This window comes from Balaenoptera acutorostrata, chromosome 6, assembly GCF_949987535.1.
Source record: "Balaenoptera acutorostrata chromosome 6, mBalAcu1.1, whole genome shotgun sequence".
NCBI classification, from domain to species: domain Eukaryota; kingdom Metazoa; phylum Chordata; class Mammalia; order Artiodactyla; family Balaenopteridae; genus Balaenoptera; species Balaenoptera acutorostrata.
The window spans coordinates 115,576,903-115,603,399 of NC_080069.1; the positions used below are offsets into that span (position 1 = coordinate 115,576,903).

At 42.4% G+C, this 26,497-nt stretch overlaps 1 protein-coding gene across 3 annotated transcripts in view; it reads right to left on the reverse strand.

The window, feature by feature from the left end:
* The window catches only part of MAPKAP1 (MAPK associated protein 1), a 239,942-nt gene that overhangs the window by 44,818 nt on the left and 168,627 nt on the right, over positions 1-26,497 (reverse strand). For 2 of the 3 annotated variants that reach the window (XM_057548443.1, XM_057548444.1), the window contains 2 exons: positions 16,631-16,738; positions 912-1,052 (listed from right to left, as the gene is read on the reverse strand). In XM_057548443.1, the coding sequence (XP_057404426.1) occupies positions 912-1,052; positions 16,631-16,738 (249 nt within the window). The remainder of the gene's footprint in view (positions 1-911; positions 1,053-16,630; positions 16,739-26,497) is intronic. The other variant, XM_057548445.1, reaches the window with a different exon arrangement.

The window sequence follows — 26,497 nt, forward strand, 5'->3', positions numbered from 1 at the left end:
CATGAAGCAAACGAAGCCCAGGAAGAGGCAGTGTGGTAGAGGTCTCGGCAGGGCCCGGGAGTAGCTCAGCTCCCTGATTGGGTAAGCCTGGCACCTGTACCCGCTCCCCTGCCCTCCCATCATCCTCTTTTACGCAGCAGGTGCACTCCAGTTGGCCAGACCAGGGTTCTGCCCCTGATACCACTACCTACCTGCTGTGTGAGCATGGCCATAAGACTTCACCTCTCTGCACCTCATTTACCTTCTCTGTCAGATGGAGACAGTAAAAATACCTACCTTTTAGGTAGGTTAGTAGTGCATGTAAAGCACTGAGCACAGTGCCTAATACACGTGCATACCTATAGATGACGGCCATGAGGATGGCGATGATGTTGGCGTATTCATATTCTGCTGACCACTACGACACTTTTTCTACCTCTGTTAGGTTTCAGTCAAAACAGAAATTTAGCACTTAATGGAAACAAATTAACCCCAAATATTAATTGAATTTTAGTTCTAGATTATCTGGTGAGGATCCAAATATAACTTCTGAGATCATTAAAAAGCTTCCTGAATAAAGGCATGAATGAATAAGGAGTGGATTCATGGAGTAAGAAAAGGCAAGTAGCAATGTTACAAAGAAGTTCTAAGGATAGGATGTAGGAGAATTACAGAATGAAAATTATGGAACTTCACATAAGTTAATCAGTTTGCAAAGAGTCTCAAGTTAGTTCTATTTGTAATCTTCTGCTTCATAAAAAAGAAGACAAGACAGAGCACTCAGGTGGGAAAAAGGAGTTACTTTAAATTTCACTGCTTCAACATTTTCTCTGAAAACAAATTACCATTAGTCATTCAGGTCACATAAAAGTTGTATGTTGTTTCTTTCCCTATTTCGACACTGACCATTGATAGAAAGCTGACACACTTACCTAACTGTACATCAGTTGTGAATCGGAGCCTGTGAATCATGCTGACTTTGAATGACTTGTAATGGTGGCTGCTCAGCATATCCTGCACTGTAGCTATGTCAATTTGCGAATCCTCCTCAAAAACCCCGTCTGCCCTTGAACCTGGGGAGGAAAAAGCAGTTTAACACATAAAGATACATGAGGCTTGGCAAATGGTGTCTGCTTAAAATGCTTTGGGATAAATTAAAATAATATGGGCTATTTAATTTGGAAAAGAAAAGGCTGAGCGATGACTTAATAATGCCATTCCAGTAAACAAAGAATGGTAACATATTAATCATTCAACAATTAATTCCACAAACACTGCCTGTTCTATGGCAGGCCCTTGGCTGGGCAGCAGCAATACAGAGGGCAGAAAAACTCCTGCTCGCCAGAAGCTCTGTCTCCACAAGGGTAAGTCAAAATCACAAAAGCATGGGTGGTCACACTTCTTGCTTCTTTTTCTATTAATTTTCCTGATCATAAAAGTAGTCCATGTCCTTGAAGAATCCCTGTTCTTCCCACGATTCGCAAACTGTCTATCAGCTTCCTGTCCTGCGCCCCACAGCCTCCAGCGGTTCAGGCGTGAGCCTGCTCGCGCTCGCATGGCTGTAAGAGTCTCCTCGATGGCCTTCTGGCCACCAGGCTCCCTCAGCAATCCAGCTACTACAGGACTTTCCGATTTATCTTTCTAAAGCTTTGATCACTCATTCACTCATCAAACATGTAGTGTGCACTAAGTACTCTGATATTGATACTGGGGACAAATAAGAAGACTGGAGCTCAAAAATCTTCCCTGGCTTCCCAAGGCCTCCTGAATGAAGCACACTCTTTTCAGTCAAGCAATCAAGGACGTCCACAATCTTGCTGAAACAAAAATTTCCCATTTTATTTGTCATTTCTAACACATACCTTCTCTCAGCTCTTCCCAAACTCCTCAGACTATATATAGGTTCAGGTTTTTCTACTTCTGGTTCTTTGCTCATGTGGTTCCGTTGGCCTAGAACATCCCTCTGCCAAAACTCCACCCAGGCTAGCTCAGATTCCACCTCCTCTTGAACGCCATAGCAGCTGGTTTATACTGGACTCTGGAGCCAGGGAGACCTGGGCTCAATTCCTGGCTCTGCCTCTAACTTACTGTGTGATAGTGGCCAAGTGACTATTTCTCTGAACCCCAGCATCTGCCATCCACAGAATACCAAAACGTATTTAAAGAATCTAGCATGTAATACGCTTAATAAATAGCAGTCATGATTATTTTTATTCTCTTGTCATAGTTGATCACATTCAGGCTTGCACTAGAATTGCTGAGTGGTTGCTGTGTCCTAAATTGGAAACTTTGTGAGGATAAGTAAAGTCTCTTATTCATCTCTACATCTTTTCCTGCAAGCAGTACAGGCAACTGGCATGCTCTCACTAAATTTTGCTAAATAAACAAATCAGTCAATAATAATAATGATAGCTAGTACAGGTGAGTACTCACACATCAGGCATGGTGCTGAGCACTTCACACATGCATTTAAGTCTCAAGACAACCTGGTAGGTAGGTCCTATAATTTTTGTATTATACAGATGAAGAAGCCGAGGCTCTGAGAGGCAAAGTCACACGCCCAAGGTCACATAAGCAAAGCTAAACTAACTCTTGTCACCCGCCATGCCTGAGTTTGAAATGCGGTCCTCTGAAGGTGTGGCTGCTGGTGGGAGGGAGCATCTGTCTAGAAGAGGCCAACCAGAGCGGGGTGCCTGAGGCCTTGTGATGAGTACGCAGAGACAGTTCCACAGGGAGACCACGAGAGAACTCCTTGGCACAGAGTTGGAGGAATGGAAAACTCTAGATTTGGGCATAAAACTGGAAAATTCTCTATGCCTACCAATTACACACTTTCCTTCCCACAGTTATTGCTTACAGGGGAGGCTTTTAAGGCAAAGCTGGTTTCTGATGCCTTCACATTTAACTAATTTATTAGGAATTGTGCATTCTATTTCCAAACACTACAACTATTCCCAGCTTGGACCATTCTAGCACCTACAAGGATGCTTTCCCCTCAGTAAGGCTGCAGCCTCGGCCTTAACGGGCCAGTCACCGAATGCCTGTGACACAGTCCCACGTGTTGACCTCTCCGCCTAGGTCACCCTTCTTCCCATTCCACTCCCTCCTGGCCTTTTTCTCCAGGCCTCCTCCCCATCTCTCTGATGAGCTTAGCTCAAGTGACATTCCAAGGAACCCTAAGTCTAGCTCAGCTCCTTCTGTCACTGCACCCTGCATTTCCCTTCAGGTTATTTATCACAGATAGTAATCGTCTGTCTCCACCATTAGACTGTAACCCCAAGAGCAGAGGCAGAGTGACTGCTTTACTAAACACCATAGCCCAGACCCTGCTAGTGCTACCATGCACAGAATAAAGCAAGAGCTGAATAACAATTTACTGGATGAATACCGAGTGCCGTATCCCCAGGATCAGAGAGGCTTAGTGACTTAACCAACATCACATTGCTAGGACTAGCAAAGCTGCACTCGACGTCTGCAAGGGTCATTGGGTAACCCTGTTTCCTTTCTCTGGAACACTTGTGATTTTGGATAGAGATGCTGTGATCATGATCGCTACTGTCTCCAGAGTAACGTCCACATCGCAAGCCAAGAGGCTGGCTAGAAATTAAAGTTTCAAATAGTTATTCACTTTCTCCAAATATACCTTTTCCTAAAACAGAGCTGCCAAGGTGTGTTTACTTTTACTTTAGAACCTTTTAAATTGAGAATTTTGGAGAAATACTAAAATCCTTTCATGTTTTAAATCATTTAAAGCCATCTTTTCTGAGAAAATGCCATTATTAGATACAACTCAGCTTAAGAGCTTCTGTTTTCTTTACCAATTAGTATTTCCTAAATATTGCAGGTATTTGATTTGGAAAGAGGTAACAGCTCATTATGCTAAAATGCCAATTATTTTTAAAAAAACACCCTTAAGAGTTTTACATTTTATGAGGTTGGATTAAAACCAATTTAAAAATTACTATAACGTGACATAATTTTTTACTGAGCAATTTCAATGCCAGCTGCTAATAAAGCATCTTAGCTGTAAATGATAATTCAGATGCTTTTAGATAAAGTGGTGCATAAATATGGCTGAAAATTGATTTAGCTTCTTGCAGAAGCTACTGAAGAATGACATATTTTGTTTAATACACCAGCTAATGTAGTCCTAAAAGCTCAAACAAGTGCCAGTTTTCACTCCTAAATTTGCTGTGCGAGATTAATGAAAACTTTTCTGAAATGTTAATAATGGGCAGATGAGATGATAGGATTTTAGTAGAGGTCTTAAAACTATGGAATAACCAGCAAAGCTTGTCAATTTCCTCATATTAATTTTGTTCAAGACTTATATAGCTGGAGCTGGCTCAACACATTAATGCTTCTCGCATTGACCTTCTACTCTCTGACAGTGTAAATTCATATCCCATTTGAGGATTTAAGTCTCCTTGATACTTGGGTGAGTTCTGAGCCTTGCCTCAGTTGACATGGGGTGTGTTTACTTTTACGGTCAAAAGGGCAGCAGCACCGGGCGAGCAGAGAAGGAAGAAACAGTCCTGCACTCACCTCTGATACATGCCGCTCACCCCCAAGCAGGTTATCTGCTGAATGGGAACAACTTCTGGTTTTGGAGTTCCAGTGCCATTTCTCAAAGTAGGCTCAGGAATGCCTCTGCTTGGAGGGGGCATGTCTGTGTGTACAGATCAGTCAGCCATGCAACCTGCAACTACTGTCCCCATGCCTGCAGTGTGCTAAACTGGGAAGGGACATTGATGAAGATAAGGCAGGGTTCCTGACCTTCAGGAGCTTACAAATTCACTACAGAACACCAAGAAAACAGGACAAGGCAGAGAGAAGTGCCCAATAAATGATGCATGCAACAGACAATCTAAAGGCACACATCTGAAGCAGAGCATTATAGCAAAAGCATTTTTTTTTTTTTTTAAACCGGGAAAGTTCTGACTTTGCATGTACACCTTTACTGTTTGTATCCTTCTGGAAAGGGGTGAACCCAAACACACATGAAAGATGCTTGATACTGCACCACAGTGCATATTAAAAATATTACTATACTATCAACTTCACATTCCAAAACGACTTCTGTTAAGAGAAGACATTTTTATCTACTCGAAGTAAAAAATAGAACCAGAATGTCTTAAAAATAAACATATTAAAAAAAACCACTCCCCAAACTGTTAACTTAATTGAAATATAACCCTTTGGTATTTTGTTAAATTAGCAATTAAAAAGGTCACAAGCAATTAAATGAAACAAAAGCCACACTGTGTTCATCTACATTAATGCTGAATTGGGTCTCCTCATGAATGACAAGATAAATTGTAATGGTGCCTTCAAAGACTTCACAATGTATTTTGTCAAAGTCGAGAGTGTTAATGTCTCTATGTGCCATGGATTACCATAATGTATTGTGTCAAAACGCTTGAGCTGCAATAACTCAAAGATGTATTGTGATAGATCAAATTTTGGGGGGGGGGGCTAAAAGTGACTTGAGCACCAGAGCTCAAACGGACTGACAACAGGCTCTGGAAGGATGACAGAGAGCACGTTCACGATACAGAAAGCGCTGGGGGACAAGCAGAAAATCCAAGAGAGGAAGGAGCTTAGCTGTCTGGAGTAAGGAATCAGGAAAAAAGGAAACAAGGAGTGGCACCTGTCTTAATGGCAACACTAGGCCAGGGAAGAGGGAGCAAAGGGAAGCAGAGAGGAGGGGAAGGAGGAGGCTGGCGGGGTGTAAGGCCTGCACTGAAGAAAGAAAGAGGAGGTACTGAGAGAGAGCCGGGATGTGGCCCTGGGGCTTAATAACACTGGAAGGAACCTGGAACATCGAGTTCAGAGATGTAGATTCAAATCCTAACTCTGACACCGTGGGTCAAGAGTGGGTCAAAAACCTTGCCCAAGGTTCCACTGTTGGAAAGAGGCGGAGCTGGGACAGATCTATCGGACTCCGGAGTCATGTTCCTTCTCCTTCCCCTCCTGTGTCACCACATTCCTACAAGCAGCAGCAAGGACAGGGACTGTGTGGGTGACTGTAAACTCTAAGTCAGTGGCTCTCAAAGTGCAGCTCAGGACCCCAGGCGTGGCGGGAGGCGGGTCCATAACCTCAGTACTATTTTTTTTTTTAAAGATTTATTTATTTTATTTATTGATTGATTGATTGCTATGTTGGGTCTTTGTTTCTGTGCGAGGGCTTTCTCCAGTTGCGGCAAGCGGGGGCCACTCTTCATCGCGGTGCACGGGCCTCCCACCATCGCGGCCTCTCTTGTTGCGGAGCACAGGCTCCGGACGCGCAGGCTCAGTAGTTGTGGCTCACAGGCCCAGTTGCTCCACGGCATGTGGGATCTTCCCAGACCAGGGCCCGAACCCGTGTCCCCTGCATTAGCAGGCAGATTCTCAACCACTGCGCCACCAGGGAAGCCCTCAGTACTATTTTTATAATAGTAACAGTAAGACATGACTTGCCCTTTTCACGCCTAATATCTTACAAGTGCACAAAGTAATAAAAAAAGTTCATTGATATGTTTCTGATTCCACATTGCAACCAACCTTTAGGAAACTATCACTTGAGTTTTGGTATAGCAACAAAAATTAATATGCACTATTATCTGAAAAGGCTACTGAAATACTCCCATTTCCAACAACCTATCTATGTTAGCCAAATTTTCTTCATATACTTCAACCAAAACAATGTATTGTAACAGACTGATTGCAGAAGTAGATATGAAAATCCAGGTGTCTTCTATAAAGCCAACATTACAGAAATTTGCAAAAATAGAAAATAGTGCCCACTGGTTCAGGAGATTAGTCAATAACTTATCTTCCTGGTGGAACAAAAATAAATGCTTTTCAGAGGAAGGAAAACAAAAAACCAAAAAAACCCTCAAACCAAAATAAAAGAGTGCTACTCTTATCATTAAATTTTTAAAAGAAAATATTTTTATTTTAAAAAATTTTAATAAAAATGTTATTTATGTTCACATATAATGGATTTACCATTATTTTTAATGAATTCATAAATGTTTTAAAATCTGTTTTTATTCCTAATAAATAGATATAACTCAATAAACAAAAGCTCTTTGAGGTCCTCAATAAATTTTAAGAGTGTAGAGAGGTCCTAAGACCCAAAAGTTTGAGAACTGCTGCCTTTATTGGTTCTTATGCCATGTTTTCATTGTTCCTGGATGCCCATTTGGACAACCATGATGGGACACAAAAGTGCAGTTACAGCTCTGTATCTATATTACATACCTGAAAACAAACAAACAGAAAGCCTGTACACACATTGTTAGAGTGACAGGCTTGTTTGCCACGTGATCAGATCAAGGCTAATTACAACTAATATTGTTTAAGAAGCATTTTCATATACTTCATGATTTCACTGGAACTGAGGGAGATACATACAGGTACACACGTGACTGTCTTTCAGACAAATGAGCACTGATGATTAAACCAAAGCTCAGATGAACTCACTGTACGCCTCTAGCAGATGTCTTATGTTCATAGACACAAACTACATGGAACATCAGACTTCATTTTATGGTTCAATGAGTCTCACGCCAAGTCTGAAAGGGCTAATCTAGTTATAAGTTAAAGCAACTTCCGTCTTCCATCTCCAAAAAGATCTATGCCAAGTCTAGAACTCAACTGGAAGTTCGAGGGCCTTTGCTACGTCCTTACCTCATATGTACACTCTCTGTAGCAATGATGGCCCTGTTGACCATTCCTCCCAAGTCCGCAAACAGTCACCCAGCACCAATTGTGTGCCAGAGCTGTGCTAGTGCTTCAGGAACACAGGAGGATGGCAGCAAGTGTTTGCATTTGGCTGGTGCAAAGAGTCTGTGAAGGGGAATAGTGGAAAATAAAATGGTGTGGGGTGGAGGGGGAGAAGTCTTCAAAGATAGGCACTGTCCATCTCAGGACTTGGCATACAGTAAAATACTGCTGTGCAAACAGCTGAATGAAGAATAAACAAACTACCTTCTGCCCCATTCTATCTTGCAGCCTTATTGCCACTCCACATAGAACAATGCCTGTTTCAGCTAAACTGGATTTTGTTCAGGTTATACCATCTGGCCAGAATGTCCTTTCCACTCTTTAAAATTAATACACTTCAAGGTCTAGTCCAAATGGAATCTTTCCTGATCCCTTTCCTGAAACCCTGTCTCCCTTTGTTGAAGGCTCTCATGATAAGTCTCTTACACGATAAGCATCTGTACTCCCCTTCTGGACAATGGGCTCCTTGGGGGCAAGAACATTCCATCCTACAGAGCACACAGTAGATGTTCAATAAATGCTGTTGGCGGCCTGAATGAGGTTGATGCCACACAGGTTAGCCATAACAGTACCTGAGTTTGTACACCATCCCTTGTATTTACCTTGGTTATTAGAACCTAACACACCATTCCTAGTTTTCCATTCAGATGCCCTACCAGACAGGGATCCTGCCTCAACAACAACTCTAAGAGCAATTAACATTTACTGAATGCTTACTATATATGCCAGACATTATGCTCAGCACTTTAAATATATTATCTCATTTAAATTTCTCACTGCTCTTTTAAGTCGGATAATATTATCTTCTTTCTACAAGTGAGAAAAATAAGGCTCAGAATGTTGTCCTGCTAGTATAGCCATACAACTAATACAAGCTGGAGTTAGGAAAGGAACCCAGGTCTAATTCCAAAATTGTGCCCTTAACCACCACATAACCCCTTGGGTAAAATGCTCCTTGGATGGGCTGGGAATGTACAAATCCATGGGCCATAGCAGTATCTAAGGAGAACACAATCACACCTGCCTTTGCCAGAACAAACAATCAGGGATAAAACCTAACTCTCTCTACTCCTTCTGTAAGACTCAAAGCTAGATGTGTGAGTGAGTCAGGGAGGAAAAACTCTCCCTTAGCTTTCTACATCCATCACATTTTTTTTTTCCAAAGGCCGTTTAAGTCCCCAAAGACTCATAAGCCCAAAACTTCTCTTCTATTAAACACTTCCCTTTGGCTACTAGTCATTTTTGCTGGTCTCTAAAAAATAATGCATAGGTGATATACTATAATATACACACGCGCACTTGCTTGCCCCTCTGCGGTAATCTCTTCAAAGCCGTCAGGGTCGTACTGTAGGATACACCCTTCACTGAATTTGCCATGCTACAACCAGGGTAGGGATCCTTGCTGTCAGTGCCTAACTGATTAAACTCTTGGAGTCACAGCCTTTCCACAGGGAGATTTCAGACCCTCAATAAATCAGGATAATCTTGTTTTATGAGGTGATCAGAAAGAAACGATTTCTGGTTTGTAGAATTTCTAAAGAGAGCAGATCATGGAAGCGGGAAGGTGGGAAGGTGGGGGTGGGGGAGGTGTCGGCTCTGCATTCAAGCTCCTGCCTGTCCCCCAGTCTCATCTTCCAGCACTCTCTCCCTTGCTCATTTCATTCCACTCCATTCATTCATTCCCAAATATACCTAGCTCTTTCTCAAGACCTTTGGACAAGTAGTCCCTTGGCCTGGAACATTCCTCTTACTCATGAGCGGAATAACTCCTTTTTATTCTTCCTCAAGGAAGCTTTCTCCTCCCATTCTCACCAGCTCCAGGCCCCTGCTAAATACTCTTTTATACCCTTCACAGCGCTCATCACAGCTGTGAGCTCCATGATGCAGGGGTTGTGTATCCTCTCTACTGCCCCAGCACAGAGACTGGCCCAGAGGAGGGGCCGTCAATATTTGGGGGATGAATGAACAAATATGTGTCTAGGGTGAAGCCTGTACAGGATGAAGCATGACCATTCAAGGGTCTGAACCACTGGCTCATTACAGGTTTGCCTGGAAGTTAGGTTGATGTCAGAATTCCCATCACTTCCTTTTCCTCCATTGTGTCTTTGCCCCTGTTCAAAACACAGGGAAAGTAATGGAGTCTTCTTAAGAGCCTGGGCATTTTGGACAATTTACATGACAAAATATCTAAGAACTGCAACATTTTATCAACACCGAGGCACCTCTCTCTCTGACTCCAGAGTCAGAGAATGAGGGCACACATGCTGGAAGAACCCCGCTTCCCATCAGGGGAGTCACTGCAGAAATGTCACTCGATGCATTACCAAACCATTAGTCAGGGGCTACAGGGCGGATTCTAGGGCCAGGAGCCTACCAGAGGGATGCAAATCCCTGTGCCCCCACTTAAGAGCCCATACAGGGTTTGTGGCTCGTCAAACATGTTTCCTTACTGCTCTAATGTACCAGTGTATCGCTTAATGAAAGTTCTTAATTGTAATTCAATTAATTACATACACAGAGTCCCCAATTACATTTTCCAATCAGACATTGGCTGTGGTACAGGTCTAAATGCACTTAACCAATTTTAATATATTAAGACCAATTTCCCTTGAATACTAATTACTATCTAATGATAAAATGAAAAGGGGGGAACTTTCAAGAAAGGGGGAGAGTGAAAAATGCAATTCATGTGGAATTTCTCAGCCCACATAGCACAACGCACTCACTACTAAAGTATGTGTGGACAGGGCACAAATTTGCTTCCAGTTCAGATCAGCACTGTTTTTTGCCCTAGGTATCACCTACCCTTGGTGCAGCCTGTTGCCCAAAGGGACCTGCGGGAAATCTAAGCGTCTAGAGGGAAAAGGCCAACACACACAAACGCAGACTAGCCGTGGTGTCTGCGCACAGGCACTCGCTTTTTGTCTTGGGCACACAAAGCCTGGGAATGGCCAGCTCTTGCATGGGGCATTGCACTTTACCGCGTGCATTTAAGGCACACAATCTCAACTTAATCCTCTTAACAGCCGTACAGGGTAGGGATTCCTTCCTGCAGGGTAGCCCTACAGATGGGGAAATGAAGCTCAGAGAAGGACTTGCCTAAGGTCACGCTGTGGCTTCAAACATCCTGCCCTTCCCCTACAACACACTGCCAACCAGCCCACATCAAACAGACAGCAAGAGGCGGAGACACATAGGTATTCTGGCATCGGGGATAACGTTTCTGTTCCATTTAAATTCTGTTAGCGTGCAGCAAGCAGGGAGCTATTATCCAATATCTACTTGAAAAAACTCTCACCCATACAGAAAATTCCTTACAGTGAACACGTTTCCCCCCACCAGAGCCAGACACGTAACTGGCTTTCAGCAGTAATTCAACCTAAAATATGTACCATGAACACCACAAGTCATTTCCATTTGTAAACAGAGTTTATTTGCAGGATCACATTTTTTTTGCTTTTGAAGACTGCTGTTGCGGTACAATAAAAGAGGCTTAAAGCCCTGGTACTTAAGTCACATGACAGAAATTGGAGAGATTAGTAATTTGTAACTGAAGAAGGCAAACCCTCCAGAAGCCAAGTAGAACCACTAGGGAGTCTCCAGGGTTGGCAAAAAGAGCACACATGGGAGGAGGGATTGGCCCACTAAGAATAAGCACCACGAAGAGGAGATGGAAACACACCAGGAGGAGCAGTCATTCACTGTCTACAGTTGCTTTTTTTTTTTTTTTTTAAATTATTTTCCCTTTATTTATTTTATTTATTTATTTATTTATTTATTTTTGGCTGTGTTGGGTCTTCGGTTCGTGCGAGGGCTTTCTCTGGTTACGGCAAGTGGGGGCCACTCCTCATCGCGGTGCGGGGACCGCTCTTCATCGCGGTGCGCGGGCCTCTCACTATCGCGGCCCCTCCCGCTGCGGGGCACAGGCTCCAGACGCGCAGGCTCAGTAGTTGTGGCTCACGGGCCCAGCTGCTCCGTGGCATGTGGGATCTTCCCAGACCAGGGCTCGAACCCGTGTCCCCTGCATTAGCAGGCAGATTCTCAACCACTGCGCCACCAGGGAAGCCCTACAGTTGCTTTTTTATTTAGTAAATGGGAGGGGGGTGGGGTGGGGGGAGGGGGGAATCCCAAGTACCACCACGAAGAAACCCTTATACCTGAAGATGCTCACCCAAAGCCCAAGTTCCTTTTAAACGGTATCACACACTTGCCCCTTGGTGCCCTAGTGAGCAGCCTGGTGATGCCAGGGACTCAGGAGGCTCTCTCCCTCCCAGGGAATGAACCACACCTGGCCACAGGCACTGGGATGTAGGGGGAGCTCAGACCCAGTCCCTGCCCTTGGTGGATGGGGGTGGGGGTCACAGTCCAGTGTGGGGGTGGACGAATCCATTCAGTGGAATCAGTGATCAGAGAAGGGTAAGGAGAGGGACTCTACCAGAGCCCAGGGAATGGCGGCCAGGTGGTCTGGGGAGGCTTCTAGGAGGAGTGGCCTCTTCTCCTGGGTCTTCAAGGAGAAACTAAAGGAGGTGAAAGAGGCCACAAACTGAGACCCAGAGATACGCTCCCCTGCCACAGTCCAGCCGTCTGGGTGACTGCCCACCTCGAGCTGAAGCTCTTCCTTAGTACAGCCTTAAATTAAGGAAACTTCATGAAGGTACTGAAATAATGGAAGGTCTCCTTGAAAAGGAAAGGAGATCAAAGGAGATTAAACTGATGTTTAAAGAACTGAATCCCCTTTCTATAGCAACTTCTATTTAGGAAACAAAATAATTAGATTCAGCTCTTTCACTAGACTTAATGGACAGAAGACACATTCTTCTAGGCCCCCTAATTATTATTCATGGGATGATGAGCAAATCACCGCCTTAAAGGCTCAGTTTCTTCTTCTATAAAATAAAGATGATGGCCACTCTAGCCTAATTAACAACAGCACCTCTATCTCATTTAATCCTCACAACAACCTTGTGAAATAGATTCAACCACTTCCATTTACACAGGAAACTAAGGCTCAGAGAGGTGACATGATTTGTCCGATGTCAGAGCTGCAGTGTCCACCCAAGGTCTGCCTCATCTAAAGACTGTGCTTTAAGCACTATGCTGAACTACTATGTGGGCACACTTGTGACTGATAAAACAGGGAAGACACAGCGTCTGACACTTTGTGGCACTCCATAAAGCCGGTTCATTTTCAGGTCTATTTTAGCTCTGATGATGGGAAATTCCCAAGTTTCTCTCTGAAAATTATGGAAACGATAGGTTGGTTCACGCTGCATCTTTCTTCTAAGGCTCTGGATGGGCTACCCACATATGATCAGTGGGTAAAGGAAAAGGTCACTGGCAACATTTGGCAGAAAACGAAATTGAGGTTCAATTTGGTGCCAGGATTTATATAGACACTTGGACAAGAATGGAAGTCTTCTAATGTTACATCCTCTCCATAATGTACTCAGGCTTCCTTCTGGTCTGATTCCAGCTTCTAGCAGACAGTTGGCTGAAGGATGTAGGAGATTATCAGACTAGAGTCCAAACTGGAAAGCCCAAGGACTTTGGCTTGTCGTTTTCTTATTTAGGCCAAGATCCAAGCACAAATGCTACCTCTCAGTCCCTAGGCAGAAACTCTTATCATATTAGCTTCATTCACAAGCTTCTCTCTCATAGTGTACAAAGACAACTGTCATCACCCTTCTTAGGACTGAAAATTTAGGTTGTTTTATCAACAATCTCAGGGTGGGCTTCAGGGTCAGATAGCTGACTTAGAATTCTGGTCCTATCACTTACTGACTAGCTAACTTTGGGCAAATCACGACCTCTCTCCACAATTAGAATAGTATCTTGTAAGGTGCTTGTGAAAATTACACGAGAGAGCAAAATGTTTAGCGTGATCCCTTACAATAGAAGGCCTGAATAATTTAAAAAAATCCTTTGATGCAGTTGGTATAAAAAGCCATGCCCTGTCCCCCTGTGGAAAAAAAACAGAAGGGTTTATATCTACTCTTATGGCAGTCTTCTCGATCAAATGCTTTTACTTATAGGTACACCTCTTCTGGGACACCAAAGCACATTTGCTGGAAAGTACCCTGCCTCTAAGTTCTCTGGTCCTGTGCCACAGACTTATACATCTGCTCTGGCCCCCACTCTCCTTTCCCCTCCATTCTGCATCACTCCCTTCCCCACCACACACCTCCTTGAGGGCCCTGACAGTTCTATGACTCCAGACCTCCACATCCATGCCTCAGCTGCTCTGTGAGCTACAGAATGCTGCTCTTCTGTTATTTATTAATTACAGTTAATATTTATTGAGTGTTTATTATGTGCCAGGCGCTCTTCTAAGAGCCTTATGAATCCTCCTATCAGCCTTACGAAGGCAAATTAACTACCTAAGAGAGGTTAAGTAAATTGTTCAAGGTCACACAGCCAGTAAGTGGCAGGGCCAAAATGTGAACTGAGGCGGTCTGGCTTGATTGCATATTCTCTTAAACACTGCATAATAGATGCTCATAATTTAGTTCACTTCTAAAATGGCTTTAAGGATAGCAAGCCTGTGCTGATCAAATATAGCAACAGAAGTGAAAAAAATTCTGTTGTTGAAATATTTTTCTTTGTCTCAATCTAACTTCTTAATAAGTAGCTACTGGGGAACAATATGGGTTCTTGATTGAAATTTCTATTTAAAAAAATTTAAAAAATCTTTTCTATAAAAAGAATAAATTGTTTTTATAATTTACTTCCACTTTACAAAGACTAGTTACAATAGTCTATTGATTCCAAACCATGGACTGCCTGGCACACTTTGTAAATGCTGGTACGGTCTTCTTTCACTAACAAAGTGATTTTGACTCAAAGGCAAGCACTGAAAGTATCTTGCAAATCCTTTAAGATGGGGATGCTGAGGCTGACAGAGGTCATACAACTTAATTAAGACTCTGCTCGTACTTAGAAGTGGAGTGACAACAAGAGCTCAGATTTCAAATCTTTATCCACCAATCCTCATAGCTTCTCTTTCCTAGTATAAGAACCTTATCTTAAAAGAAAAAAAAAAAAAAAAAGAAACCCAAACAAACCCAAAACACATCTAATTTGGAATCACAGTATATTGTGAAATACTATGCAGCAGTTAAAAAAGAAAGAGGTAAATCTATATACGGAATAACATATGGATTGATGTAGAATATGGAGTACTCTCTATGTGACATACTGTTACAATGATAAAAGAAAAATGTAGAACACTGATGACAGTTTGCTACCATTTTGTTTTTAAAAGGAGGGAAGGGCTTCCCTGGTGGCACAGTGGTTAAGAATCCGCCTGCCGATGCAGGGGACAAGGGTTCAAGCCCTAGTCTGGGAAGTTCCCACAAGCCATGGAGCAATGAAGCCCGTGCGCCACAACTACTGAGCCTGCACTCTAGAGCCCGCGAGCCACAACTATGGAAGCCTGCGTGCCTAGAGCCCATGCTCTGCAACAAGAGAAGCCAACGCAATGAGAAGCCCACGCACTGCAACGAAGAGTAGCCCCCGCTCGCCGCAACTACAGAAAGCACGCACGCAGCAAGAAGACCCAACGCAGCCAAAAATAAATAAAATAAATTAATTAATTAAAAAAAAATAAGAGGGAAATACGTGTGTTTATATATATGTCTTTGTGTGGGTATATTCATGTACATATACAGAATATCCTTGCATATGCTTAGATGATCCCTGGAAAGACACCAAAATCACTGGGAACAACTGTTGTCTCCAGGAGAGGAATTAGGGGAGAGAAGAGAGGCTAAAAGATTTCACTTTAGATGCTTTGTTATCTGAAATTTTTTTGCATGTGTGTTATATATCCAAAATATATACCAAGATCCTAAAAAATAACATTTTATCTTATTCATATAACATGGAGTCAACATGAAACATTTTGAAACAGAATCCACTACAGAGTTCCTATATGTAGGACAAGGCCCGTAGTGGGTGATGAGTGAATATTTGCTGAATTAATGAATGCCAACCTGCCAACCTCAAAGACTTGACAATCTAGTGCGAGAGATAGACATCAAACAATCATTGGGAAAAATAAATAATTATAAACAGAAATACATGCAATGAAAAAAAAGTAGTATGCTCTATGATGGAATATAACAGGGGACCCAAATGAGGAACGGGTCAGGTTTAGGCAATGAGGGGACAGGGAGATCACAGGTGGCCTCTATCGAGGTGACATTTAAACTGAGAAGAAGGATAAAAAAGTTAACCAGAGTAGGGGAAAGTGTTCCACACAGAAGAAACTGCCTGCGTAAAAGCCTGGAAGCAGGAATGATGGAGAGTTGGCTGTAGTGATCACAGTTTTCACGTGTCACTCGCCCCTTAAGTCAATGCGAGTGTAGAGGAGAGGAATGGCTAACATTCATAAGTCTGAAACTCTAAAGAGTGAATGAAAGAAATTAACTGAACTTTTAAAGAAGCTTTCTACATAGCACTAGGAACCACTACATTGCCTCCGGCCCAGAGTATGAAAATGGCCAGAATTTTCTAAAACCTGATGACTGAACAGTGATACTGACAGGGCCAGTTGCTTTATATACAATATAGCCTTTGCCACAGAAAAGGCCTCATATTTCTAAACTGTTTCCAGGACTGTTCCTAACTTAGGATGATACAGTTTAATGGATAAATATTAATCACAGAGGGCTGAACAGGATGCAGACTGTTTCCCAAAAAGCATGAAATCAATCATTTCACTCTGGGATACAATTCTGGCATGAAGGCTGAGGTCTGCCTTGGAAAACAAAGTCACCTCAAATCAGCCTAGGGAGGCCAGACCAGTGAGTATTCCCAAACACAGGACTTTTAAGCATGTTGCAACGGACAAAGCAGGCACGGAGCGAGGAGGCCAACGTACTGTTCTCGCGGACCAGACAGAACTCCCAGGCGCTCTGGCTTTCCAAAGTGCTCTCCAGGTCCACAGCGACATTGGGCTCGCTCTGCTTCTCCAGGCGGTACTGAGGGCCTGGAAGATCAAAGGGGCAGGAGGAGGGGAGGCAGTCTGAAACAGTGAATTTAACATTGGAAAAACACCACACCCCAGTGAAAAGCTGATAAAGCATTAGGAAAACACTGAAGTCTGTTTGGGGTCTCGCGATCCAAGAGGGAAGAGTTTGATTTTTTTTTCCACACGGCTTCACACATTTGTCTGTTCTATTATCAGGTCTATTTTTGCTCAGTTCTCCCCAAAACAGGACGAGAGATAGAAAGCTTTTGAGTCAGACTGACTTGGAATCACAATGTGGCTACGATGGTTTCCCAGTTATGAGCAGGTACCCTACCCTCTCTGAATCTCTGTTTCCTAATATGTAATGTGGGAATACTTACACCCTGAAGGATTATTGTGAAGATTAGAGATGCTACAGGAAAAATGCTTACGTAGTAATGTACCTGCCTCACAGGAGGCAGTACTACAAAATTATTTATTAATAATTATTATATGATAATGAATGATTAATTATAAGCAAGAATAAGGTATGTTTAGAACTCGAATATAATGACAGTCCAAAAATGTAAAAAAAAAATTTTAAACGTAGATGGGGTTAAAAAATAAATTCCAGTTTTTGGGGTTATGGTGACAGAAGGACAAGTGGCTGCTGATTCGTGTTTTTGTTGAAATATTTATGAAAACACAAGAGGCAGAGGTTCAATAATACTGAAAACCAGGAATATCAGTTACCCTGCATCACAAAGGGATTCTGGCAGATCTTAAGACACTGGGGCATTTTATACATTTATTCATGTATTTCTTTGTAAAGCCAAATGACAATCTTGTTCTTCTCAGATAACACCTAACGGGTCCAATGATCGTATTCAAAAGACTGCTCCTGTTGTTAATGGTTACTGAAAGATTAGAGGTGTAAGAAACTGTCGTATTATTTTGACTATGAAAGGCGTGTTTGGTCAGACAGCAGAGGTGTGAGAGATCTGAGGAAGCATCAGAGGCCTTGCAGGGCTCCCAGGTGGAACACGTATTTTTAGATGTGTTCCTCAGCTGTCCTCAACTTGTTGATTATTTACATCCAACAGTTCTCTTTCATCAGTCTGAGGCATTTCACTCATCTCAAGTCATTCTCCTCCCCCACGTTCTTAGTTCATCTGCAGCATTGTAGAGTTTCAGTTCAGTTTCATGGTATATTTGATCTTTCCTCTAATTGGTATTTCATTAGCATTTCTGCCAATTATCAGAGTTCTTACATACATTCAGTCCTTTTTACACTACTTACAGGTTTTAAACCTTCACTAAATTAACAATGCTCAAGACACATACAACTATTTAAGGAAATACATGCTCAGAAGTCTACACAATTCTTATAAACTCTAATACACTGTATTCAGGTCAAGAAGGTATTGTAGTTCAACATTATACATAGTTCAATTTTAATTTCGAAAATATTAAGCAAATAAAGTTATGGAAATACAGATAATTCTTATTCTCCACTACCCATCACCTGTCGGTACCAACATTTGTCAGTTACCAAGCATGCTTGCTGCTCATCACTGGATGCTTTCATATTCACTGGTGGAAGTAATCACCGAAAAGTCACGCCCAGCTGAACTTTAAGAAAACAAGCTGGTGAGAGATTCCTATGATCTCTCCCCCCGCAGCTCTGCCCACCCCCCGCTCCCTAACACCCACCTTTCACAGCTGTGGGCAGCCCATTAGAGAGAAGAGAGCCACCCCTGAACCCAGAGAGCTGCTTTCTAAAACACTGGTCTGTTAATCTCCAACTGTCCCACCCCTAGATCTCCCAGCAACATAGTGTATACGCACTGATATCCACGCCTATGACTTTACAGTGAAATCTGGGTACAAAGTTTACCTACAATAATTCATTTTTTTATGATAGTCAAAATTTGGGAATAACCCAGATCTAACAACAGGGAAACTGGTTAAACAAAATATTGTGAAATACCACGGAGATATTAAAAGTGATGTTGCAAAAGTATTGGATTTTATCGAACACGTTTATAATATGCTACTTTATGAAAATAGCAAATTATAACACAATATGTGTAAGATGATTGTAATTATGAAAAATATATGTAAAGTCATGGCAGGGGGTGGGTACATACTGGAAGGTTATTTCCAGAATGTGAATAGTAGTCACACTGGATAGTGGGATAATGAATGTTTTTATTTTTCCTTAGTGTTTTCCTGTATTTTTCAAATTTCCTATAATTACTTAAATAAAGGCTACTTTTATAATTTTTTTTCCCTTTAGCCGTGCCGCGGCTTGTGGGATCTTAGTTTCCTGACCAGGGATCAAACCACGGTCCACGGCAGTGAAAGCCTGCGTCGTAACTACTGGACCGCCAGGGAACCCTCTCTCTCTCTTTTTTTTCACTTTTATAATTTTTAAAACATCGTATATACTTATAAGTCCTCCAATTTCTTACTATGCCATTTTTCTGAGGATACTGTAATTATCACACCCTGTGGCATCTCCAATGGGTCTTTCATTTGCAATAGTTTAATCAAAACTAGACATCATCTGTTTATGTAGATCAATACTTTCATCTTAAGTAACCCTGTAACCTTTCTAGGCACAGTATATATAGGGTTTTGGGCATCTAGAGCTGTTCGCCTACCTGACAACTGGATGGTAAGCAAGCCATCCCTTTCCTGATTCAAGGAGCCAAGGCCTGGCCACATCAAGGTGTATTTCAGGCTGGTCTCCTTTGTACACTTTTTCCTTTTGGTCTCTGTAGCTGTCTGTGAGACGTGGACGAGGGAAACCAGAGGAGGCAGGGAGTACTAGGAAGGGCCCCTTATCCCTAAACACAAGTCCCCGCATCACTCTCTAAGCCACAAATGCCACCATTCCATATTCACTTTCTTATTTCTTGGGTTTTGTAGATATTTCTTTTTTTTGGGGGGGGGGACTATAATATTATTTATTTACTTATTTTAATTTTCTTTTATGTTGAGTATAGTTGATTTACATGTTGTGTTAGTTTCAGGTGTACAGCAAAGTGATTCAGTTACACATATACATGTGTCTATTCTTTTTCAGATTCTTTTCCCATATAGGTTATTACAGAGTACTGAGTAGAGTTCCCTGTGCTATACAGTAGATCCTTGTTGATTATCTATTTTATATATGGCAGTGTGTATATGTCAATGTAGATATTTCTACTAAAATAGTTTGTTTCCCAAAAGTAACTTTAGGACTTTCTCCTTGAAGCCTAGTATTATTGGGCTTCATTATAGTCATTATATTATGATGACTCTCAATTACTGCATGACCATTATATGCAAGCATGCTGCATATGTTACCTTACTGAATCCTCACAGCAACTCTTAAAGGCAGATATTATTATCCTCATTTGACAGATTGGGACCCTGAAGGTTGGCAGGGTGAAGTAACTAGCCTAAGATCACACAGGTAGGAAGCAGGCGGGGGAAATGAAACCCAAGGGTCTTTGGCCCTAAAGCCTATGTATTTTGAAGGTTTCTTCCTTTTACAAACTGTAAATTACAGACTAATTATAAAAAGCCATAGTTTGTACCATAAGTATATATATTTTTTGTAGATTCATGGATTCATTTGGGTTCTCAATTACTTAACTTGTGGTTTCTATACATTCATTTCTATGATAAATGATCTGAAATAATTTATTTTAATGAAATCCACACATGCTAAATATCCCATGCTATGGCTGTATCCTGGTTCCTTATGAAGACAGGATTCCCTTATCTTTCCATCCATCCAGGAAGACTCTCTCCCCGTCTTGCAGAATATTCCTAGGTATGCCCAGTTTTTTAAGTAACTAACATGTTGAGCATCATCGTCCACTCTCGGTACTCCATGGTCTTCTATAAAAGCTAAGGAACAACTTGGAAACCCACTTCTGAACTTAGCAAAGGACGGATGGGTCTTAACTTTGGGGAAGGCAGGGTAGTTAAGCTGTAGATGAGACTCGAGATCTAGACCCAAACAGAAAACTGCCTATTGCAAATCTCAATTTCTCTCCTAATTCTTGCCCAAACACTGGATAAGATATTTCACAGAGAAAGACTATTTTGCACGTTTTCCCCTGAAAAGCCCAGATTGATAACTTTAGGTCACACTGTGTAATGAGAGGCAGGGTATATATTAGAAGCAATACAGCCTGATGATTAAGGGCATGCACTTGGGGCCAAATTGCCTCAGTCTAGTCCTGGCTGAGAAACTTAGCTGTATGACTTTGGGCTAACTTACTTAACCTCTCTGTTTCATCTATAAAATGGGGCTAATAATAGCACCTAGTTTATAGGCCTGTCTGAGGATTCAATAAGTTAATAGTTGTAAAGCAATCAGAACATTAATAGGGTTATTTAAGTGTCAGCCGCCATCATCATCATCATCAGCCATATCATCAGACTTTTATAAGAGATCATAACAGAACAGAACTGGGCCTACTATGTGCCAGGTACTACGTTAGGCCTTTTATAAAGATCGTCTCATTTACTCTTCGTCATCTTAGGATGTAAAGAGCATGAATCCCATTTTACAGAGGAAGAAACCATGACTAACAGGGCTAAATAACTTGCTCAATGTCTCACAGGAAGTGGTGGAGCTAGGATTCATACCTAGGACTGCCCAGGCCTACAGTCTACATATTACATACCGCAGTGGCTCACCCATAAGTTCTTAATATACGTCTGTTGACGATAATCAAGACTATGACAGCCCAGACCTACTACATATCAGACAACAGTTTCTAGCAAATGCTAATTTAATTTTCAGGCAGCTGACACAGGAGGAGAGAAAAAGCAGCAGCCAAAAGCCATTTTATAGAGACAAGCTGTGAGGTCAGTTTCTATTAACATACTTTTGCCAAAGAAATGATTATATAAAAATATAAGAGGCTCTTTCACACCAAATAGGACAGTTCTCAAGGCAACATCCTCCCTTTGGAAAGAGTTTTTAAAATGTCACAGCTGCACACGGAGCTACACACCCTCTCCTTCACAGCAGAGGAGAACACAAAAGGAAGATTCTGGGAAGCAGTTACTCTGCAGCGACGAGAAAACCTGCTTGGGCATTCCGATGATGTATTTATTCCAGTAAAACCACGTCACCGAATGGTCTAGGAACAAAATACTGCTCTGGGCACTTTGGGAGGGTTCCAAGTTATAATACCCAGGCAGGATTTTTATGGGATTTTGTAAACCCGAGGCAAACATCTTAACACATAAGTTTCAAAGAAAATCTGTAGTATCTGTTGGATGGTGGATACATGCTCAGTTCAGCTTCCTCGATCTCTTTTCTTTAATCCTTGACTGAAACACTTTTATGTTTCATTCGGCATGCCATTCCTTAACAGCTGAGAGCCAGCTGAGAGTTGAAATCTAACGGGAAGGAAGGGCAAAAGCCTGAAGAGAGAGAAGCCATACGCCCCTATCACTCTGCATCTTATTTCTAAAGGCCCATGGGAGAAACCTCCTTCAGACCTCCCTATCTGGAAAGGCTGTACTTCCTCGGAGCAACTAGCTTTTTCTGTACCTTTAGACTGTTTAACATAAATCTTGTAACTGATACTGTTTTCCTTTCTCCTTTGCCCATGAGGAAGCTCAGCACTAAATGTGTGATGACTGGACACGCATTTCTGTGTCAGTTAGTCCTCTGGACCTTTATTTCCATTTTCTTTCAAGTAGTTTTTCAATTCATGCATTTTTTATCCCATTAGTGTATTCCAACTGCTTTTCGGATTGAAGTGGGATATAAACGAATTAAACTATCATTATTATTGCTGAGCATGGGAACAAGTTGGAGGACACCTATCTGGAAAATGATAAAGGGAAAGGCTGAACACTTTCATGAATATACCTTCACGTCAGCTGTTTTCCATTCGCCAGCTTAAAGAGCTGCTTTAATCTGAAAGAGCTGCTTGTAGCCAGAAAAAGTTAAGCATGAGCAAGTAAGAGGAAAAGCTGGGTTTTGAGAAGAAAACTCCTCTGTCTGCACCCTCTCACTACGCATTCTGGGGAAGTTACTTAATCTCTGCGTATTTTCTCATCTGTAAAATGAGAATAACACAACTTCCTTGAGAAGGCTGCTGTGAGGATTAGATGAGCTCAGTGACGGCTGCTGCTACTGTGAGGGCAGGCTGGAGCAGGAACCGCTGTGGTGAGGCTCAGGCGAATGCCCAACCTCAGAGTCACCAGAGGCTAACAGCCCCGTTAAGGGAAGACACACAGTGGCAGGGAGCGCTGGCACCAGAGCAGATGTCTGTACCCTTTCTCACGTGTGTCCAAGGTAGGAGTGTGGGGTAGGAGGGCGTGCAGATCTATTTAAACAAGCTTGCTTTTAAGTTACAAGCAGCATTTAAGATCGGAGACTTGTTCAGCAGCCAGGATTCCTAAAGTTCCTTAGTCTCTCTGGTCCTACGAATACAGTCTAAAAATGGTGAGTTAATGTCAGAACCCACTGAACAAACCACGGCAGCACAGATGTCACAAGATTTGTGGTGTTACGATGCCATCCATACATTCATCTAACAAACATTTCAGGAGCATCAACAAGGTCCCAGACACAGAGATGAATAATCAATGATTCCTGACCTCAAGCAGGCTGGGGGAGGTGGCAAGACACACACGAGCAGATGAAATTGTCAAAGGGCCCCAGTCAGTGCTCTTCCCAAGGCAAGGACAAGGCGCTGTGGGAATACAGAAGAGGGGACAATGAACTTCTTCTCTGAGGGGGAGACCTCTAAACTGAGTCTTGAAGCAGGACCGGGAGCCGGGAGAGGGCAGGGGAAGTAGTGCATTCCTATAGAGGGAACAGAATGTGCAAAGGCAAGGAGGTACTGAAGAGCCCACGTGGACCAAGGGAAACTCCGCGTGGAAAGGGCATAGGCTCTGTGGGGTTTCAAGGGGAAGCTGGCGCTGGGATGCTTGGTCCAGACTGTTGGTCAAAGTCTAGATTCTCTCTTATAAGCAACAGATGCTCACAGAGCAGGGGAGTGACACAGCTTTATATTTTGGTACACTTCTCCTGGCGGCACTGCCAACAACAGGCTCGAGGAGACTGGTGGCAGGGAGGCCCACTTGGCAGGCCACCAAGCCTTGTCTGCTCTATGGCAGGGGCCGACTGAGTCCCAAGTCCCTCACTGAGCCAAAGCCATCACCGACAAGCTGACGCTGTCAATATCAGAGCTCAGCCCTAACATCAGCTACCCTAAAATGTTCGCATCTAGTATCAGCTCCATCGCTGATAACTCTTCCTCTAGGGGTGACTGTAATCATTTTCTGTTTGATCTTAATACAAGCACCGAATCATATTCAAGTGATAATCACTGTAGCTTATACTCCCGCCCAGGCTTGGATTGGATAATTTGGAATTTAAATAATAAAAAAAGAACAAGCTGACGTGACAATAAGGTCACACTTTATCCTCCTCTAAGCCAATACATAATTTGCTCTCAGTGCAACAGCCAAATATAATCAAATTAAATACCATTCCTATTACAAAAGAAGAAAGACCAAGGCTGTTCCAATAAACCAATTCTCCCGCCTAGTTAAACTGCAAAACCTTCAGGAAAGGTTTTGAAAGCATGACCCATCAGTTCTAATTTTTAAAACTTATCCTTTCAGTCAAGACTAGAAAAAGGCCCATTCCAACTTTTATCTTTACTACAAAGTGCTGTTATCTTGGCCTGATGTCAGGAGCTCTATCTCTCTTTCTGCTGACAAGCAGAGACGAGAAAGATAAGATTGGAAACGAATCTCACTTCTCTGAGTAAATAAATAATCAATACTCATCTAAATGTAAATGAGAAGGTAGCCCCCTCTGATAACAGCACTCTTATCAGAGAGCCAATTTTCTTCAGACATTTGGCCTCAACCAAATCACCATCATTCAGCCCCAGCCTAATGGCAAAAAATCGTAACTAAATTGAACCGATCACCAGAGATCAACTAAGTTCGGCCCTGGCCACTTCAGGTTCAAATGTTTGGGAATGCAATTTTGCCCCCATTAACTTTCAATAGCAATGAAGAACAGACTGGTCAAGGGGCCAGTTTGTGCAATAAACAAACCCCAGAGAGGGGGCCGGCCAGAGAAGACAGCAGCAGTGGGTTTATGTGTTTAAACAATGTTATAACTGGAGCAAACCCCAAAACTGTGAAGGGAAGGCTGCTTCTATGGGGTGGGGAGACAGCATTCTTTCCTTTTATCAAAGGCTTGGTTGAAACTGAGGAGACAATGATGATCAAACTTTATTAAAGCAAATGTAAACAAAGAAAAAGAGATATTAAAAAGCTACAGAAGCTAAAAATAACCTAAGGTTGGAATGATCAATTTCCTCCAACTAATTTGTATCAGACTTACATCTGACCCAGCAGTGCTGCACTGACCTGATTTTACTGAAATAGGACGCCATCTGCAAGACAAATCACTTTAAAACCACTGCACTGGGGTTTCCATTTCTTTGCTGCAAGACTCAATTCACTGCTGATGAGAGTATTGGGGAAATTATGACCATTATTGATAGGACAGCAAAACCATTTTTACACAGTAGTCTTCAAGTCGACAGAAAGCTTGCACCGGACCATTAATGAAGGTGTCAGCTAGAATCAGAAATTAAAGACAAAGGCTGGGAAAGGACTAATTTTGAGAGCACGTTTAAGGACACCAGATACACAGAAGCGGCAGCCATTCATCCTCTTAGGAGTAACAGAGCCTAAACAAGCATCAGCTGAGGAGCAGGAGGCTCTGCCTACAATGAGGGAAAGGAAATGCTTCTTTTCTTTGCTGCCTGGCCCTGGAGTTCTGAGAGCACAGGCTCTCAGCATTATCAGCTTCCAATCTTTACCAGCCAAAGGAGGACATGCCTGGTGTGAGGCAGAACTATTCAAAGTGTAACCATCTTGATATATCTGGTTTTGTGATTAGCAGTAATCTTTTACCAAGATGTCTGCACGACTACTTGTATTTCCCAGCCAAAAAATTCCTATATATCCTGGCTCCTCCAGTACCTCTTCAGAGCAGTTCCTCAGAACTATCTGAGAGGCTGTCTCCCAGGGGAGGGAGTAAGGTCCCCAAATAAAACTGAAACTCACTGCTCAAAACAAAAACAGACAAAAAGTGCAACCACCTCTGTTCCTGCTGTGAGTATCTAATCCTAGAAGGTGGACATGTGGTGGTTAAAGTGTGGGTTTTGGAGTTAGAAAGACCTGGGTTAAAATCTTGGCTCTTTTACAAAAGCTCTGTGACACTGGGCAAGTTAGTTGATCTAAACCTTCATGGAGTAATTGCAAAGATTATGCAGAACACAATGCCTAGAACATAATAAGTAGTCAATAAATGCCAGCTGTATGCGACTATGCAAATTTTAACAAAATCATCAATTTGCCCTTTTAGAAAATAACAACAGTGACTGACATTGAGGACTTCCTTGGCCCGTAACAACATCCTTTACATGCATTAGCTTTCCGAATCATAGAACAATGAGGTAGGCCCTAATCTAATCCCCATTTTACAGTGGAGGAAAAAACACTGTGGCTAAGTCACGTGTCCACAGTGAGGCCAGGAGAAGAATCCAGGTGTGTGAGTGATTCCACTGCCTGTGCTCTTAACCACACCGCTATGCTGTGTTCCAGAAAGAGCATTCTATAATCTTCTTGATCTTTGGGTTAAAAAAAACAATTGTAAGGTTGAGATCATTTATCAGTTCAGAAAGGAGTGAAGACGTTGGGTGGGAAACTAGGAGGAAGAGAGGGTGGGTAGCTGGTCAC